Source organism: Triticum aestivum, chromosome 7D (assembly GCF_018294505.1).
Source record: "Triticum aestivum cultivar Chinese Spring chromosome 7D, IWGSC CS RefSeq v2.1, whole genome shotgun sequence".
Lineage (NCBI taxonomy): Eukaryota > Viridiplantae > Streptophyta > Magnoliopsida > Poales > Poaceae > Triticum > Triticum aestivum.
In genome coordinates this window covers 568,165,013-568,181,950 of record NC_057814.1, presented here as the reverse complement: position 1 = coordinate 568,181,950, position 16,938 = coordinate 568,165,013, and the positions used below count along the sequence as shown (strand labels likewise).

The following is a 16,938-nucleotide window of genomic DNA, read 5'->3' as shown; positions in this document are numbered from 1 at the left end:
GCCGCCCACGTCGCCGGCCCACCCGCCCCACTGCGTCCTCCTGCGACCACGCGTGACCCTCCCCTGCGGCTAGGGTTTCGGCCACCACATCGCCGGCGTGGCTCCGGTGTTGCTCTGGTGACTCAGGTGAGTCTCTTCACTCCTCGTCACATCCATCCCTCTCTTTCTCATCGCGTCGCGTCGCGTCTCCTCTCCCTCACAGATCCATCACGCCGGGAAGCCATGGACGGGAAGGACGCCATGGACGGGAAGGACACCGTGGAGGACGCAGCTCCACCACTGCCCCAACGCCATCCAGGTCCGCCCCTTCTCCTCTCCCCCCTCTTGGATTTCTTCTTTTCCTGCCTTGAACCCGTCCACTCAAGATCTAAACCAAACAAGAAAAATTATCAATCTTTTTTTGCTGCATATGCAATAATGGTTGAGGAGGACTCAGTTGTTCACTTCTATAATTGTGCCATAAATCGGTTTACTCTGCTTGAGGGCTGCCGTGGTTAGCTCGATTTGACAGGGTCCTTACTACATATGCTGCAGGGATTTAACTTGACTTGTTAATAATGAGTGTCAATCAATCAAACACAAGGAAACTATAAATGCTTACTATTTCATATAGTGATCGTTGTGTTGTGTATAGGTAAAACTTGTGTTGTCCTTGTCTACTTCGGAGGCTTCATCATGTGTTATCAATTTAGTTTCTGCCATGGTTTTGGTTTGGTCCTGCTTATGCCAAATCGATCATTCATTGCTTCTGAACATTCTACCTTTAATCTTTGCTTCTGTAAAACCGGCCTTTCTTCTATTGAATGGAGTGTTTGCTTGCTGTGCAGGAAAAGTAGCTCATTCATCGCTGATTTGGCATGTGCAACCAAAGTGGACGGACCACATTTAGGTCCGATCGCCGTGAGGATCCTCCGGCGGTGCTGGATGTGCCGTGGCGCGGTGGTGCCCCTAGGTGGCGCCTCCGTGCTACGGTGCCCCTGGTTGGCGCCTTCGTGCCCATGCTCTCACTGGTGCCGCCGTTGTGGTGCTCTCTGGCAAGCTCCGGCTTGTTGTGGTGGTGTTGGTTGTGATGCTGGTCACACCATAGTGATGGTGTGGCTGCATCCTACTTCGGCTACAACTCCTTTTGGTGAGCTTCTCCTTGCTCCCCTCCTGATCTCTCTAATGCATAGCTCTAGCTCTTGATCTTGTTGGATGTGAGGCTCTATTAGCTGTGGTTAGCTGCTGTAGATGAGCATCAACTTGTATTGGAGCTCTCTGTGATGGATTCTTGCTGTGTCAGGGTTTTGGTCAGTGACCATCTATGTGTATTTGTGAAGTATATATACTCCTGTACTGCTCTGTTCTGTTTAGTTGATCCTGGAGTTGTTACTTTGGTCAGTTACTTTACTCATGAACGGATACTCACTTGTTCTTAGTTATTTTACTTCTAATACTGATATGAACAGATACCACTTGGTTTGGCTATTCCTATTTGTCTCTTTCTAATAGCCTATGAACAGATGCTATACTTGGTTTTGGCTGTTACTTTCCTAGTTTTCTACTGATAAGACAGATACTACATCTGATTTGGGCAGTGATGCTGGTCTGAGCCCCCCTCTCTTAGGCTTAATTTACATGTGACTATCCCTGTGCTGTGATGAACTAGCCCTGGCACTTCCAGGCTGTCTGAGCACATAATCCCTCAAGTATACCTTGAGGTCTTCTGTAGCTCTCCTTAATAGTTATCTCTTCTAAGCTGCTGGTGGTTGGATGTGTTGGGACTTGGTCTGGTTGGCTGGTTGTGATGTATATCTCCTCCTGGAGCTTTGTTTTTGGCGTTGCACAGTGACATGTACCTATTGTCACTAGACAAAACTGATTGTGGTGATGAAGTCTAATCTTTGGCTTTAATCACTAGTTTTTAGTTGGCTTAATTCCTGGAGCTAGTACTGATAGTGGTCTTTGTGTTGGCATTTAACTTACTGCTAATTGTGGTGGCTTCTTGATTGGGTCCTTGGCTGGTTCTCTCCTTTGGCTCTTTGGTATTGGTTTACTCTATTTGGCTTTATAATTAAGATCACTTTGAAAATCAAGATCTTAACTAAGATTATCTTGATCTCAAGTACTGGCTCCTACAGCATTGCATTTCACCAAGTGAAATGCTACATTTCTACTCCTAACCCATTCTCTCTTTCTTAGTGTTTTTGTTATGCAGGTTGGAAGAAAAGAAGAAGATCCGGAGAAGATCTTAGTAATAAGATAGTTTTTTAGGAAAATAGATATTTAGTTTTAGATCATTCCTTGTAATATTTGTTGGATATGTGTTCATGGATATGTGTTGGATATATATGTGTTCATGACTATATATTGGTAACATGTGTTGGATATATATGTGTTCATGAGTATTGGTAATATGTGTTGGATATGCTATATTGGTCATATATATATCTGTGTTTGATTTTCTGTGAAAATGAATTGATATAAGAAGAAACAGAATTAATGCCTATTTGGTCTCTTTGCCATCTGCCAACAGATGGCAAAGAGCCTGCAGCCTTTGCCGTCTGCCAGCACGCTCCGTCCGCGGTACTACCGCTCCGGCTGCTCTTTGCCGTCAGCTGGCGGACGGCAAAGGCTGCCGTTAGCCACCTAACGGACACTAACACTACTCATTTTGCCGTCCGCTTCTTTGCCGTCTGCGACAGACGGCAAAGGCGCCTTTGCCGTCAGCCGCCGAAAGCAGACGGCAAAGTAGGTCTTTGCCGATCCTTACTTTGCCGGAGCCTTTTGCCGTCCGCGGCGGACGGCAAAGACCTTTGCCGTCCGCCGTACCTGCCTTTGCCGTCTGCCGTGGCTGATGGCAAAGTATCTGATTCCTGTAGTGGTACGTGGACACACTCTCCCGCTCGTTGCTATGCATCACATAGATAGATCTTGCGTGATCATAGGTAAAATTTTGAAATACTGCGTTCCCCAACAACATCATATATTGTCCAACAATGTTGTTCGCTCATGCATTATCCAAGGGGCACCTACTATCAGATGGCAGAACGAGTTCTTCGATACATTCGTGGCACTACTAACCTTTAGCTTCAGTTCTACCGCCGCTTTGGGCAATGGCGAAGCCACGGTCAGGCAAAACTATGATATGGCCCGCCCAACTTAGTATACATTCAGTAGGATATGAGAGCAAAATGGGCCCTAAGAATATAATTGTTGGACTACCGTTCAATTCGACCCGCCCAGGTATTCAAGTGTAGCTCCCCTAGCAGATTCCCCATTTGACGCTCTGTGTGGTAGATTGCTGCAGAAACGCACAAAGCACGCAAAGTGCCGCGGAAATGGGCCGACCCACTTGAAGGTTTCTACACGTGCTAGAAATCCCGCTTTTGGACCTTCAGGAAGGTTCCTGGATAGTTTTGGAAAACCTCTAGAAGGTTAAAGACCAGCTTTTACTAGTTCTCCGGTTTTCATTTTTTTCGTTTTTCATGTTTTTGCCCTTTTTGTTCTTTTTTTTCTTTTCCTCTATTGCTAGGTGTTTTTTCATAAATTGATAATATTTTTGAAAAAAATAGCTTCAGAAAGTGTTTTATAATTTTCCAGATTAATCTGTGATTTCCAAAAATGTTCAAAAAAATCGAAGTTTATTTTCATTTTCACACAAAGTTTGAAAACTAAAATTATGTTTGTTTTTTTTAATTCAAAATTTTGAATTTTCTTTCATAGTTTTTAAAATTATTCGTGTTCTACATACCTAAATAGTTGACCCCTACTAACTTATTTATTTTAACATAGAAGCATGCCATCAATCATGCATGGAAAAATGCCCACCTCAGTGGAAGCCCATGGTTAAATTTGGTGACAAGGATGCGACGGGCATCCTGATCTCTCAAGTTCGAGCTACTGCCTCTCATATCCTTAGCCGATAGCGAACTTCCCAGGCGTCCTAATTATGTCTCCTTTTAGTCTCAATTTAGTTCATGTGTGTGGGTTGCTGGCATGCGTGCCTTTGGATATTGGATGCAACTTTGCTACATATGCAATGGTTTGAACTTGTGGTTTGCTGTCTGCTCTGGATCTTTGCCATATGGCTTTATTTATAAAGTCAGGCCCTGGCCTTTCTTTAAGAAAAGGATCATCTCAACATGCAACCATGTATGAAAAAAGGTCCACAAAACATACAATCATGTATTAAAAAATGCTTTCTATTTTATTCAAAAACTTATATTCAATAAATATCTCATAACTATACAATAATCATATTCATTGAAGCATATGTATTTCGGGTTTTGATTCTAATGTTATCAACTTAAATATTCATGTTCCATACAACCAAATCTCATTAAAATTTATTGCAACCAATTCCCGCAGCAACGTGTGGAGTATCATCAAGTTCTTTAAATTTTGTGCATTTTAAAAACTTGTTTTGTCTTCAAAAAATTGTTCATAAATTCAAAAATAATTTATGTCTTCCAAAAAGTGTTCTCTTTTCCAAAGATATTTACAATTTTAAAAATTGTTTTCATTTTTAAAATAAATCATGTTTTCAATATGTTCATAATTTTAAAATATTCTCATATCTGAAAAAAAATGCTAGTTCGCAAAAAAAATGTTCATAATGTTTTTTTGTGTGTCAGAAAATACCGAAAAACAAAATGCTATAGTAGGCAAGTTGTTACTGCACTAATGGGCCAGCCCAGTCAGGGTATGCCCTGTGCGTTGGACTCCTACTGGACGCAAAGCGCGTCATAGAGGAGGCCCCCTCCGCCAATACCTCCTTTGGCGGTGTAATGGCCTACTCAGGCGCAGACTGGGAGGGTGCCCAGGAAATAGTAGTTCCACCTCTCGCTTCATCGTGTACCTCCCGCAAGCGCCACCATCGTCTATTGCGACCACATGAGCGCCATACAAATGCCTAGCAACTCGGTGCAAAACTAGCTCACCAAGCATGCCAGGATCGACCTCCACTTCATGCCTGCACACGCCTACCTCGGTGAAGTCCCTGTCCTCGATGTCCAACGGCATCACACTTTGCTGACATCTTCACCAACAACCTCCCGACCACTGTGTTCACCGATTTTTGTCGTTCTAGCTACAGCATTCGTGAGCACCATGCATTGACTGTGGGGGCTGTTGGAAACCCATTATGAAATCACGCTTGGTAGGCCAACCTCAAGGACCGGTTCCCATGGTGTACCGTGCAATTGCACGCCGACACTCCCACTCGCGCGCCGATCGCCACTCATCTCAAGTGTATGTAAATCTAACTCCTGTTATCCGAGATCAGCTAAATCAAACCGTACTAAAACTAAGGTTACGAATCCCCAAATCAAAGTACACCGATAACCATGAACATCGGATTTTTTTTAGCAATCCTAGTGAACGCTCTTGGGACCATCAGATCCCGATCGAACGCACGAGAGTACTCTGTGCAGCTTGACAAATTTCTGTCATTTCTTTTACAACATGACAATTTTCGCTTTAGAGGATGGCAAATCTCCTACAACATGGCAAACTTATTTGTTTTACAAGAGAATTATGACGTGAAATCTTAAAATCTTACATCAATTTTTTAACATTTCAGCTAACCAAACACCCTATGAGAAAATTATTAAAATTAAGGAGCCCATCATTGTTCCTTCTTGTTGCTCCCCATCCTTTGTCTGAAGTAGACGAACCACAGGTTGCCCACCCACAGCACGCTCACCAGTATCGCGGACCCAATCACCACGCTCCACGACGCCCACGCCCACGTCGGCACACCACCATCCGCGGCGTAGAATTTCACCATCCTCACGAACCAGACCGGCCCGAGGACCGCCCTCATGGCCGTGTAAGCCGCGTAGAACGGGAGCGACAGCGCGGCGTGCGCCCTGGCGGCCAGCGTCGAGTCGGCGCGCCGCATGCCGGCCAGCGTCCACAGGTTCTGCGCCAGGCTGGTGGCCTCGGCGAGCACCTCCAGGGCGAGCAACCCGTAGGCGCCGCGACGCACGGCGGCGCGGCAGGTGGCGAAGACGTAGAGCGTGGCGAGATGGTGCGCCACAAAGAGCACCTCGTGGGGCAGGAAGACGAGGTAGTGGATGAGGTCGACGGTGAAGTAGGCCGTGCTGAAGTCGAGGGCGAGGTCGTCGGCGGGCATGTTGGGCGCCGCGAGGTCGCCGGCCCTCGGGCTGGACAGCACTGCGCGCAGCGCCAGCAGCGTCGCCGGCGTGCCGTGGAAGAGCGAGGTGAGGCAGCTCGACGCGTCCGGCCGCTGCTGCAGGCTCCAGCGCCGGAAGACCACGAAGTAGCCGAGGAGGTAGATGGCCGCGAACATCGCAAGGAAAGGCAGGAACATGGAAGACGCCGTCGTGGATGAAGCGTACTCCATTCCCATTGTTGATCGGTGCAGCTGAAGCTCGCCCGAGACGAAGATAGAACGATATATACTAGAATTATACGAGGAATTCTGTTGCTTGCTTGGATGGGTTAGCTTGGCGGAGGGAGTATTGTGAATTTGTCATTCTGTGGTTGGCTTGGGTGAGAGGTGATGAGCCGTCGCTCTCTGACCTGGCTTGCCATATTCTATTCTTTGTATTTGGGCGTCTGAGACCAGCGTAATTAAGCATATTCTTTCGATGCAGATGGAAGTCCGTGGAGGACTCTACTCGGGTCGATCGGGACAGATCCACATCTGATTGGCTTCAGTTCAATAATTCAAAATCAATATCAGAGGACGAGGCTTCAGGGTGTTTCCAAAGACACGTACGGATTGAAAGAAACAGAGGCGATAGTATAACACGAATGGAGCTGACAAATTCCTGAAGTTACCGGTGAGAGTTTGTGCTGAATATAATACTCCCTCAATACCAAAATTCTTGTCTTACATTCGTCTAGATATGGATGTATCTAATACTAAAATATAACTTGATACATCCGTATTTAGACAAATGTAAGAAAAGAATTTTAGGAAGGGGGAGTATGTACCACGTACGTACAGGTTACAGAGGTTTTGACAGAGAAAGCGTCCGCGTGATAGGATAGAGCAAAGGCCGCGTCAGAATCAAACTGATAAAATAAGATAAAGAGAGTGCATCCTAAATTTCTGATATAATTTCATCGGATTTTTATTTTTATGCCCCTGATTGCTTAATTGTCCTCGATTTGCCTCATGGCGTCTAACTTTTCTCACTTTACCCATCCATCACTTGCCCCATTCTCATATAAGCCGAAACGGAGTCTTGCCGTCGGGTCAAAAAAGTTGACCATTACCTGCTCGGTTACTGACGTGTGGGGTCGTAGTTCTTTGGATATGTGGGCAGCGTATGACAGGTGGGCCGTGGCCGTGACCGCTAAAGACGAGTGGGGCCTAGGCTGGGTGAGCTACCGCTTTCTTTTGCCTAAAATAGCCTGACCCGAGCAAGCAGCCGCATCCCCACTCAGTTGCCGCCGCCATTCCCGTAGCAGTCCCGCCGCCCACTCCGACTGTCCACCTGAGCTCCAATGGCGAGCGACCTGCTGATACGTCGCAACCCGATGGAACCATCTGATATAGTTGGGTGACCCCTTTTTGTCTCAGTTGCAAGTCTGCCCTCTATATGTAACTGAGGGCCGATAAATTTTTGTTCTAGATGCAAATCAATCCTTGACATGCAACTGGAGGGGAGGGGGGGGGGCTTTTTTCTCAGTTGCTACTCCACCCTCGATACACCACTGACGGCCCAACCCATTTTTTCCTAGTTGCAAGTCCATCCTCGACACGCAACTAGACCCGACCCATTTTTGTCGTAGTTGCAGGTCCACCCTCGACACACAACTATGGGTGGGGGCGACCCTTTTTTGTCTCAATTGCAACTCTACCCTCGACACGCAACTGGGAGGGAGGCGACCCATATTCGTCCCTGGTTGAAACTTCACCCTCGTCATGCAATTGGAGGCCCTGCCTTTTTGTTCTAGTTGCAAGTGCGCCATCGATACGTAGCTGGGCCCAACCTATTTTATTCTCATTTGCAAGTCCACCATTGACATGCAACTTTGGACGCAATCAATTTTGTTCCAGTTGCAACTTCACCCCGGACATGCAATTGGGGGCCCCCGCTTTTTATTATCCCGGTTGCAAGTCCACATTCTACATGCAACTGGGGGGCCAACCCATGTTTGCCCTAGTTGCAAGTCCAACTAAACCCCAAAAATGCAATTGGGGCCCACCTTTTTTTTTGTCTCAGTCGCAAGTCCACCCTCGATGCGCAGTTGGGGGTCTGACCAATTTTATCCTAGTTACAACTCCACCCTCGATGCGCAGTTGGGGGTCTGACCAATTTTATCCTAGTTACAACTCCACCCTCAGTACGCAACTGAGAGCCCGATCCATTTTTGTACTAGTTGCAAGTCCATGATTGATACGCAACTGAGACTGGCCCATTTATTTTGTCCCAGACACAAGTCCACCCTCAATACACAACTTCATTCCGGCAATGAGACTGCAATTAGAGGCAGGAGGAGGGCTATTGGACAGTTGTAACTCCATTTGAAAAAAACATGATTTGTCAAAAAAAATATTTTTCATTTTTTTTACAAAAAAGCATGAACATTTTCTTAAAATTATGAACCTTTTAAAAACATAATGTTTCAATTTTTTTTAATTTTTTCAAAACATTTTTATCCATGTTTAACATTTTTAAATTTTAAAAATACATGAGTAACATTTTTTAATAATAGTTTTTTAAATACATGTTTCAGAAATACTCTTTCCATATACATGTTTTACATTTTTCTATATATCTGAAAAACAATTATACACGTTGAAGTTTTTTCCAATACACGATTAACATTTTTTCTAATATATGTTTTGAACATTTTTTCCATTATGTGTTTAACATTTTTTTTAAATACACGTTGAACATTTGTTTGAATTGATATGAAACATTTTTTATACTAACAAACATTTATTTAAATTGTATTTTTTTTAAATTCACAAACATATTTATTCTGAATTACGTGGAATTGTTTTTCAATGTATACATGTTTTAAAAAGTTTCACATACATTTTTTGAAACGTGTGAGCAGTTTTCAAATGTCACGAACTTTTTTGGGGAGGAATGTTATCAACATTTGTTTTAAATTACACTAACAAAAATTTACATTGTGTTAACTTTTCGAATTCGCGGTGAACATTTCGAAAACATGTGGACACTTTTCCAAATGTTAGATGAACATATAGAATTGTAAAGTTTTCGTGTATCTCTAAACTATGCACGAAAATATACAGTTTGTATGAGAAAACAACATTCCTGGCAAGAAAAAGGACGGGCCATGGAACCAAAAAAGAAAAGAAAACAAAAACAAATGGAGGATTAGCCTACGCGGACGTAACAAAGCTATCGTACCTAAACAGAAATTGAGTTTTGCTTTAACCAACCATGGTTTTGACATTCAGAACCTTCGGGAACAAGGTTATGACGGTGCTAGCAACATGAGAGGCGACTTGAATGGACTTCAAACTCTTTTCCTCCAAGAATGCACATATGCTTATTATGTCCATTGTTATGCCCATCGCTTGCAACTTGCTCTTGTTGATGCATCCAAAGAAGTGGTTTCTATTTCTCAGTTCTTCCAAAAATTGATCTATATCATAAACACCGTTGACTCATCTTCAAACCGACACGATCAGCTCCATCAAGCCCAACTAGTTGAACTTGAAAATGCAATTGCTAATGCCAATATTGGGAGAGGTCAAGGGGCAAATTAGATCCATACCCTTAAGCGACCAGGGGACACAAGGTGGGGTCTCATTTTTTTTCAATTTACAACCTTATGAAGATGTTCGGTGTTGTTTTTTCTGTCATCTAAGACATAGCAGTCGATAGATCAATTGGCTCATTGCGTGCAGATGTCGATACTTGTTTCAGCTAGTTTTCCTCCTTCGAGTTCATATTTAACTTGTGTTTCATGAAGGAGATTTTGAGATAATCGAAGTGCTTGGCAAAGCTTTACAGAAGAAGTCACAAGATATAGTGAATGTTGTCCGTTTAGTCTCCTCAACTAAAGAGTGTCTCCAACAGCTAAGATCAGATGATGACTACCAAGAATTTATTGTCACAGTTGTTGAGTTCTGTACAAACCACTCCATTGACATTCCTAACTTTGAGAAGGCTTACATCATGCATGGTGGTTGTGCCCGTCATCAACCCAATCAGCTGACCAAGGAGCATTACTTTCGAGTCGTAATATTCTACTCAACACTGGACGCTCAACTATTTGAACTAAATTATAGGTTCAGTGAGAAGGTAATGGATCTTCTAACCACTAGTGCCACCTTGATTCCTAGAAACAAATTTAGAGGATTTTAAGCTAGTGATATATGTGACATGGTGAAAAAAGTACTACCAACAGACTTCCAACAACAAGATATGCATGGATTACAACTACAACTAAAATATTTTGTTTTGGATGCTTCCAAAGATGAAGATGTGAAAAATATATCAAACTGAATTGATCTTTGATGATGCCTTGTGGAGTCAGGAAGACATGTTGTCTTCAATTTGATTGAAAGATTACTTCCGCTTTTGGAACCTTCTGAAAGGTTCTTGAATAGTTTTCGCAAACCTAGAAAAGGTTCAGGACCAGCTTTTGCTGGTTCTTTGATTATTATTATTATTACCATTTTTATTTTTTTGCCCATTTTGTTCTTTTTGTTATTTTCTTCTCTTGTTATTTTTTTCAAAAATTGTTAATTTTTTAAAAAAGTTGGGCTTTAAAAAGTGTTCTATAATTTTCCAAATTTGTTCATGTTTTCCAAAAATGTTCAAAATATTCAAAGTTTATTTTCATTTTCCAAAAATATTAAAAATAAAATTATGTTTGTTTTTTAAATGTCCCAATTTTTTTAATTTGTTCGATATTTTAAAATTTATTCTCATTCTATATACATAAATAGTTGACCCCCACTAACTTATTTATCTTAACATGCAAGCATGCCACCTCATCACATGTAAAAAGGCCCACCCCACTGGAAGCCTCTAGTTAAATCTGGTGACAAGGATGCGACGGACATCCTAATCTCTCGAGTTCGAGCTATTGCCTCTGATATCATCAGTCGAGAGCGGACTTCACATGTGTCACGATTATATCTCTTTTTAGTCTTAATTTAGTTCGTGTGCCTGGGTTGCTGACATGCGCGCCTTTGGCTGTTGGATGCCTGTAACTTTGCTGCATGTGCAATGGTTTGAACTTGCATTAAACATGTGGTTTGTTGTCTGCTCTGGATCTTTCCATATTGCTTTATTTATAAAATCAGCCCTGGCCTTTTCTTCAAAAAAAAAAGACCGCCTCAACATGCAACCATGTATGGAGAAAGGTCCACCACAACATGCTATCATGCATGAAAAGTTGTTTTCTATTCTATTCAACAACTTATATTCAATAAATATCTCATAACTATACAATAATCAAATTCAATGAAGCATACGTCATTTCGGTTTTCCTGACAACCAAATCTCATTAAAAGTTATTGCAACCAACTCCCGCAGCAACGTACAGAGTATCATCTAGTTCTTAAAATAAGTTAAAAGTTTTTGTGCATTTTCAAAAATTGTTTGTTTTTTTAGGTATGAAATTCAAAAATTATCTATGTCTTCCAAAACATGCTCTCTTTTCCCAGAAATTGTCAAAAAAAAATTCAAAAACAAATCACATTTTTCAAAAAAAATGTTCATGATTTAAAAAAAATTATCATTTAAAAAAATATTTGCTTGTTTGCAAAAAAGGTTCATAGTTGTTTTTTCGTATTTATGAAAATACCGAAAAAAAAACACTATAGTAGGTGAGCCGCTACTGTGCTAAGAGCATCTACAACCAGACTTGGTAAATCCGGCCCCTCAAACGCCCGCGGAAGCGACCGGGCGCGTCCGCGGGCACTGACCGGGCAGTCCTCAAAAAATGCAATCCACTTCCGGACACCTCAATTACCATATCTCAAATCCATACAAACTCATGCAACTACATCGACGCACACGCATCGTCCGGCTACTCCATCACACCACACTAAACATGCCATCGGACTACCAAAATTTGACATGTTTGGCTATGGTGGAGTTCATCCACGGCTACCCTTGCCCTTCCCGACGCCCTTGCCGTCCATCTCGCGGAAGTACCGGTCGAAGACACAGTACGGATCGAGCCGGATCTGCTCGTCCCCGGAGCTGTCCTCGCCATCGCTGTCCTCCTTCTCTAGTCCATGGATCCGGACTGGTCGGAGTCCGATCCGCTGCCTGCCATGGCGGAGAAGGTTGCAAACCGCCGGAGGTGAGCTCGGGTGCCGGAGGGGAGTGGAGGGGAGGGGAGTGAAATGGCTAGGGTTTGATCCGGCGAGAGGATGGGGACGAATATAAGTGGGGTCGGGTGGGCCGGCATGGGCCGGATCCGATGTGGCGGGCGTGCCCGGGCGCCCCATGTTCGCCCCATATTTGGGCTAGATATGGAGGGTGCCGCTTAGCCCGAACGTTTGAGGAGCCCGTCTGGGTTCAAATTTCGTGATCAAGCAGCGACCGGGCGGCCTGTCCGAGCGTTTGAGACGGATTTGAGGAGTCTGGTTGTAAATGCTCTAATGGGCCGGCCCAGTCAGGGTGTGCCATGTGCGTTGGACTCATATTGGACACAAAGCGCGCCAGTGCCTACGGTGGCGGTCTAGTGGCCTACTCAGGCAAAGACTGGGAGGGGTGCCCGGAAATCGCGAGTCCACCTCTCGCTTCGACGTATACCTCGCCCTCAAGCACCATAAGAGCATCTCCAGCCGTTGCCCCCCAGGGGGCGCCTAAAATCGCCGCCTGGGGGTGAGCCGGCGGAAAAAAAACCGGCCTGGGGCGAGTTGGTCCCCAGTCGCCGGCCCCAGGGCCGCCCCCAGACGCGTCTAAATTAAAAAAAACGTTCGGCGAAGTTCGGCTAAACACATCTAAATTTCGGCAAACTTTGGCATATATTAGACATGTTCGCGGTACATAGCAAAGAAATCTAAAAAAAGAACTCGCTGAACGCGGAGTAGTCGCCGCCATCCTCGCCGCCGTCATCGTCGTCAGCCTTCTCCTCCTTGACGCGGGCGTCCCTGGTGGACCCCTGCCCGGCGTCGCCAAGGCGGACTGGTGGCGGCGGCGGCGCGTCGTCGTCGAGGACGACGACGACTCCTTCGTCGCGGCCCCGGCGGCGCTGCTCGAAGCGCCGCAGGGCGGCGCACTGGCGCTCCCTCTCCATCTTCAGGAAGTCCTTGCACGCCCATTCCAGGGCCGCCTCGTCGTCGAGCTCCACGTCGCCGTGTTCCGTCTTCACGGCGGGGAGACCCGGCTCCGTTTTCACCGGCGCGAGCCCCGGCTCCGTCTTTGGCTTGACGAAGCGCGGAGGAGCCGACGAGGAGGCGCGCCGGCCGCCCTCGTTGATGACGATGCCGGCGCTGCAAGTGCGTCGGCCGAGCGGCGTCCCCGCCGCGGGCTCGGCCTTGACGCCGAGCAGCGCCGGAGAGCCGAAGGAGTGGGAAGAAGACCGTGAGGAGTGCGAGGAGGAAGACGAGGAGGAGCCGAACCTCCTGGGCATCCATTGCCCGGCGCGTCGGCGGTGGGCCGGGGTGGCCGCCGAGGGGTATGCCAGCGTCGGGTTGTTGCCGCCCTCAAGGTGCGTCAGCACGCCCTCGAGCGTGCGGCCGGGGACACCCCGCCACACGCGGCGCCTCTCGCTGTTCTTCGTGCCGCCCACCACCGGCGCCCCATTGGTGGACGCCAGCCTCTGCTCCTGACGGCGCTCGAAGTACGCCGCCCACGCCGCGTGGTTGTCGGCGGCGTACTGGGGGAGGGCGAGCTGCTCGTCGGTGAGGGAGGCGCGCATGAGCTCTACCTCGGCGGCGAAGTAGGGGGCGCGCGCCACGGCGTCGGACAACGGGGGAACGGGCACTCCCCTGTCGCTGAGCCTCCACCCCGTCGGCCCGACGCGCATGTCCGGCGGCGCCGGGATGTTGGCCTCGAACAGGAGCCACGACTCATGTTCGCGGAGCGAGCGGCGGCCGAAGCCATTGGCCGCCGCCTCATCGCCGGGGAAACCTTCGGCCATCGGGGCTGTCGGAGTGAGGGAGGACTCGAAGGCGGCGCACGGGAGAGGAAGATGGAGGGCTCGGCGGCGGCGCACGGGAGAGGGAGAGCTTGGCGGCTAGGGCTGGTGTGGCCAGAGGCGAGGGAGGCCACCGGCTTATATAGCCGCGCCCGTGTGTAAAGCGTGGCGGGAGGGGAGGCGTCGTCGCGCCGCCCCGTGACGCGCCGCCCGTGAGGAATCAATGGCAAGGCTGGCCGGCGGCGGCAGCGCGGCAACCTTGGCATTGATTCCCGCGGGAACCGAGGCGATGAGGGCGACGAAGCGCCCGTCTCGCTGACTCGGTGGGCCCGCGGCAGCTTCGCGCCAAAACAACTCGCCCCGGCACCCCCGGGCGCCCCCCAGCGCGCCGGGTTCGGCCTGGATCCGCGGGCGCTGATTTCGGTCCAGGCCGGCGAAAATCGGGCTCCTGGGACGCGACTGGGCCGTTTTTCGGTGCCGGCGCGAAAAAATCGTCTGGGAAGGCCTTTTCTAGGGGCGCGGGTGGAGATGCTCTAACACCGTCTCTCACCGAACTCAGACAATTGCCGTGTACAGTGCACTTGCATGCTGACACTCCCAATCGCCCGCTGATCGGAACTTATCTCAAGTGTATGTAAACACACCGTGTACATCAATGAAATACAGAGATAACTCCCTGATCTAACTCCTGTTACCTGAGATCGGGTAAATCAAACCGTACTAAAACTAAGGTTACAAATCCCCAAATCAAGGGCGCCATTAACCGGCGAACATCGGATTCTTAGCAATCCTAGCAAACGCGCTTAGGACCGTCAGATCCTGATCGAACGCACGAGAGTACTCTGCGCAGCTTGGCAAATTTCCGTCATTTTTCTTTACAACATGACCATTTTCGCTTTAGAGGATGGCAAATCTCCTACAACAGCATGGCAAACTTATCTGTTTTCACATGAGAATTATGACGTTAAATCTTAAAATCTTACATCAATTTTTTAACATTTCAGCAAATCAAACACCCTATGAGAAAATTATTAAAATTAAGGAGCGCATCATTGTTCCTTCTTGCTGCTCCCCATCCTTTGTCTGAAGTAGGCGAACCACAGGTTGCCCACCCACAGCACGCTCACCAGTATCGCGGACCCAATCACCAGGCTCCATGACGCCCACGCCCACGTCGGCACAGCACCGTCACCGGCTCCGGCGGCGTAGAATTTCACCATCCTCACGAACCAGACCGGCCCGAGGACCGCCCTCATGGCCGTGTAAGCCGCGTAGAACGGGAGCGACAGCGCGGCGTGCGCCCTGGCGGCCAGCGGCGAGTCGGCGCGCCGCATGCCGGCCAGCGTCCACAGGTTCTGCGCCAGGCTGGTGGCCTCGGCGAGCACCTCCAGGGCGAGCAACCCGTAGGCGCCGCGACGCACGGCGGCGCGGCAGGTGGCAAAGACGTAGAGCGTGGCGAGGTGGTGCGCCACGAAGAGCACCTCGTGGGGGAGGAAGACGAGGTAGTGGAGGAGGTCGACGGTGAAGTAGGCCGTGCTGAAGTCAAGGACAAGGTCGTCAGCGGGCCCGTTGGGCGCCGCGAGGTCGCCGGCCCCTGGGCTGGACAGCACGGCGCGCAGAGCCAGCAGCATCGCCGGCGTGCCGTGGAAGAGCGAGGTGAGGCAGCTCGACGCGTCCGGCCGCTGCTGCAGGCTCCAGCGCCGGAAGACCACGAAGTAGCCGAGGAGATAGATGGCCCCGAACATCGCAAGGAAAGGCAGGAACATGGAAGACGCCGTCGTGGATGAAGCATCATACTCCATTCCCATTGTTGATCGGTGCAAGCTGAAGCTCGCTGGAGACCAAGATATAATATGATTAACAGCAGCGAATCCAGAAAGAAAATGGAGGGGGGCTCAAAGTTAATGACGAGTAAATTAAATGCCTTCTAGAAGGAAAAAAAGCAATTTTTCTCCTAATCCTTTTGTGCAAATAAGCTCAAACTTTACCAGATTGCTACTGGTCATACGCACAGTTTTTTTAGAATTTCTTAAAACCATCAAATTTTGAACCAAAATCAGGATCAGGTGAGCAAAATAGCTGTTATCTCCTAATCATATAGTCGAAATAAGCTTTACAATTTCCCAGATTACTAGTGTAAGCATGTGGTATTTGCTGGATTTTGTTTTGAATGACAATCTATGAACCAAAATTTGGACATTTTCTCAAAATAACTAGAACTAAACTGGGCAAGGCCAACTATGCTACTGGAATCCTGCAAAAAACAATGGTAGGTAGGAGCAACGTTGGGTGGGAGAAAAAATAACCTCTGAACTGGAGCCGATGAGCCGGCGCGCTCCCAGCCTACTCTGCCTTCTGCAGGCCCCGAGCGGCCGAGCCCCTGACGCAGGGCTCCGCGGACGTCCGGTGGGCCCCGCGGCTGGCTCCGGCGGCGTCGGTAGCGCCCTGGCTGTGTGCTCCGTCACGGCGTCGCGGCGTGCCGTCTGCTCTTCGTGGGCGTCCTCGCGGCGTGCTCTCCGTGGACGGCGTCGCGGCCTGCTCCGGCGGCGGCTAGGGTTGCGGTGCGGCTGGTGCTGGGTGGGTGAGGCGTGGAGAACTAGAGATGTGTTGCAGGTAGCACGCTCGAGACCAGCGTTTACAGCGGCTGAGCAGATGGGCCTGCGTTTTCTGGGCTGGGCTGCACTGATGAGTACTAGTGAAAAAAATTGTTCGATTTTGGAGGCCCATCCAAGCCTGCCCCTTGGATTCGCCGTTTTTTTATGGATACAGAGCAGAACCGGAGGGTGTAGGAACGCTGTTGCTTCTTGCTTGCTTGGATGGGTTGTGGGGAGAGAGTAGACTGCGAATTTGGTTCTGTTCTGTGGTTGGCTTGGCATATTCTTCTTTGTATTG

General features: G+C 47.9%; 2 protein-coding genes across 2 annotated transcripts; both read right to left on the bottom strand.

Annotated features, from left to right (window-relative positions):
- Window positions 1-5,415: 5,415 nt before the first annotated feature.
- On the bottom strand, window positions 5,416-6,542 carry LOC123166604 (TLC domain-containing protein At5g14285). The gene has a single exon (XM_044584415.1). The coding sequence runs from the start codon at window positions 6,353-6,355 to the stop codon at window positions 5,609-5,611; it is 747 nt and encodes a 248-aa protein (XP_044440350.1). The 5' UTR covers window positions 6,356-6,542; the 3' UTR covers window positions 5,416-5,608.
- Window positions 6,543-14,897: 8,355 nt separating this feature from the next.
- Window positions 14,898-16,637, bottom strand: LOC123168609 (TLC domain-containing protein At5g14285-like). The gene is made up of 2 exons (XM_044586493.1): window positions 16,353-16,637; window positions 14,898-15,880 (listed from the first exon to the last, which is right to left on the bottom strand). Exon 2 carries the CDS (start codon window positions 15,852-15,854, stop codon window positions 15,096-15,098), a length of 759 nt encoding a protein of 252 aa, XP_044442428.1. The 5' UTR covers window positions 15,855-15,880; window positions 16,353-16,637; the 3' UTR covers window positions 14,898-15,095.
- Window positions 16,638-16,938: the final 301 nt, after the last annotated feature.

Excerpts from the sequence above, each read along its gene's own strand:
- LOC123166604 (XM_044584415.1), bottom strand. The coding sequence starts at position 6,355 with ATGGGAATGGAGTACGCTTCATCCACGACGGCGTCTTCCATGTTCCTG.
- LOC123168609 (XM_044586493.1), bottom strand. The coding sequence starts at position 15,854 with ATGGGAATGGAGTATGATGCTTCATCCACGACGGCGTCTTCCATGTTC.